The following is a 2,805-nucleotide window of genomic DNA, read 5'->3' on the forward strand; positions in this document are numbered from 1 at the left end:
CTTGGAACCTGAATTTTACTTTCTCGATGTCTTCTCAACATATAAACCAATGCTAGACAAAGTATAATTGAAGCAATGCCAGGAAGAAAATATTTGAGCAGACTCTGTTTTAACTTTGATCCTTTGGAGCTTGGGCTTGGACAAAGTGGGACTCCAAATATTGGATTCCCACAAAGTGCTATGTTTCCTAAAAATGATTTAGCTGTGAAGTTTGTAAAAGGCCCACCAGATGGTATCTCTCCAGATAGCTTGTTAAAAGACACATTCAAATACTTGAGATATGGAAGTGCTTCAAGAGACTTAGGAATTATACCAGAGAGATTATTATATGAGAGGTTTAACACATCTAATCCTCTCAAGTCTCCAAAAGATTGTGGAATGTCTCCTTGAAATGAGTTTCTTGACAAATCAAGATAACTTAGGCTTTCAAAAGCTCCAATAATGCTTGAAATGTTTCCAGTAATTTGGTTCCAAGATAAATCTATGAGTTCAATAGAATCTAATTTTTTCATTTTTGGAGATAAATATCCGCCAAGGGAATTGGATGATAAGTCCAAAAACAAAAGATTTTCAAGACTCCATAAATTTAATGGTATTGATGATTCTAGTCTATTAGAATTCAAGTATAGCTGTTTCAAAAGTTTGAGGTTCGAAATGCATTTTGGGATGGATCCAGAGATTTTGTTATTTGAGAGATATAACTCGCCCAAGTTCTTTAACTGACATATGTCTTCGGGAATGACTCCTTCAATTCTATTTCGATCAAGATATAATCTTTGTAACCCCTCCAATCCCCCAATTGTGGATGGTATGTTTCCAGTCAAATTGTTATTGCCCATATAAAGTATGTTCAAGCCTTTTAAGGAACCTATAGTCATAGGAATATGACCCTTTATTTGGGATCGATATGCATAAAAGCCTCTAAGGGTGGTTGAAAAGTTTCCAATGGACTCGGGAAGAGTAACATCCAAGGGATTTCTAGATATGTACAAAGTTTCCAAAAATCTGCAATTAGATAAAGATGAAAGGAAACTAAGCTCTTGATCTTCAGGCTCTCCTGTTAAGAGATTCATACTCAAACTAAGTTTTTGGAGGTATTTTAAGTGTCCAAGACTTTTGGGAATTGGTCCTGAGAATAAGTTTGAATCAAAATCTATTAGGGTGAGCTTGGAACAATTTGAAAGAAATGATGGAATTGAACCACTAAATTTGTTTCGACCAATTAGCAAAGCTTCAAGATTAGGGCAAGAAAACCCAGTATTTGATGGAAGACTGCCAGATAGGGAATTAGTTACCATGGAAATTCCTTGTAGAGAGGAAATGTTGAAAATGTTTTGGAGGATTTCTCCTATGAGATAATTGAATTCAAAATTCAATATCGACAGATTTGGAAGACGCCATAAATCACTCGGAATGCTTCCTTTGATATTGTTACTCTCAATTCCAAAAACAGATAACCGTGACAAGTTACTTATGGAAGGAGGTATAATACCGGTTAAGTAGTTACCTCCAAGTAATAGCCATTCAAGCTTTTCTATACTCCCAAACTCTTGTGGAATACTCCCATCAAATTTATTGGAAGAAAGGGATAAATCCACAAGCTCTCTGCAGTAATACATTTGTAAAGGGAGCCGACCGCTCAATTGGTTGCCCGAAAGATAAAGCCCTTCAAGTTTAGGAAAATGGCTGCAGAGATCCATTGGAAGTGTTCCTGAGATGTGATTATCTGTAACACCAATTTGGGTTATAGAGGATATGTTAAAACTGAGAAAAGGAAACGGACCAGTGAGACTGTTGTAATCCAAATTCAGGTGCTCTAACCAAGACATATTGCCAATGGTCGATGGAACTACACCCACAAGATGGTTCGCACTAAGATCTATTCTTCGAAGCTTCAGGCAATTATGTAAAGTTGGAGGGATACTACCTTCCAATAGGTTGGATGACAATTGGAGTATTCTCAAGCGACGTAGGTGACTGATCTCATGAGGTAGAGAACCAATGAAGCTATTGTTGCGTAGATTAAGATAAACCAGGAAGGAGAGGTTACCAATATGAGGAGAAATTGTGCCCTGGAGACCCATGTAGGAAAGGTTCAAAGCAGTGACTCTTTGCCTGCGTCGGCTACATGAGACCCCAATCCAACTGCAAAAGTTTGTAGCAGTGGACCAGTTAGCAGCCAAGACAGTATTGTTTGGACCAGTATCTATCTTAGAACTGAAGGCAATGAGAGCAGATTGGTCGGTAAAGTTGGTGGAAGATTGGGCCAACTGAAACATGCATGTCTGCACAAACAGAAAACCCAAGAGCAGGAGATTAATGGATCTTCTTTTTATCAGCATCATGACTGTGCACAAGAGAGAGGAAAAAAAAAGGTGTGGAGAGAACAGTGGGTGTTGAGCGGCTTTTATGGTGGAAGTGATTCAAGTGAATCATTTTTTTTTTTTTTTTTGTATTGAATATATATTTGGTGTGAAATTGTCAACGTAAACGAAGAAAACAGCTCCTATGACGAGACTTTTAGGAAACATGACAAGAAACCAATGGCCAAGATGTGCTTGTAATGGCCCATATTATTGATTACAATTGTCTCTCGCACGCCAATGGAGACCTCCTTTTTTTTCTTTTTTGTATTGAATATATATTTGGTGTGAAGTTGTCAACATAACGAAGAAAACAGCTCCTATGACGAGACTTCTAGGAAACATGACAAGAAACAAATGGCCAAGATGTGCTTGTAATGGCCCATATTATTGATTACAATTGTCTCTCGCACGCCAAAGGAGACCTCCTCCTTTTTTTTTT

The 2,805-nt window shown here is 37.7% G+C and overlaps 1 protein-coding gene across 1 annotated transcript in view; it reads right to left on the reverse strand.

The window, feature by feature from the left end:
* Window positions 1–2,345, reverse strand: part of LOC132181921 (LRR receptor-like serine/threonine-protein kinase RGI1) — a 3,360-nt gene extending 1,015 nt beyond the window's left edge. The window contains exon 1 of the mRNA XM_059595145.1: window positions 104–2,345. Coding sequence (XP_059451128.1) covers window positions 104–2,345 — 2,242 coding nt within the window. The remainder of the gene's footprint in view (window positions 1–103) is intronic.
* Between the last annotated feature and the right edge of the window lie 460 nt (window positions 2,346–2,805).

This window comes from Corylus avellana, chromosome ca5, assembly GCF_901000735.1.
Source record: "Corylus avellana chromosome ca5, CavTom2PMs-1.0".
NCBI classification, from domain to species: Eukaryota; Viridiplantae; Streptophyta; class Magnoliopsida; order Fagales; family Betulaceae; genus Corylus; species Corylus avellana.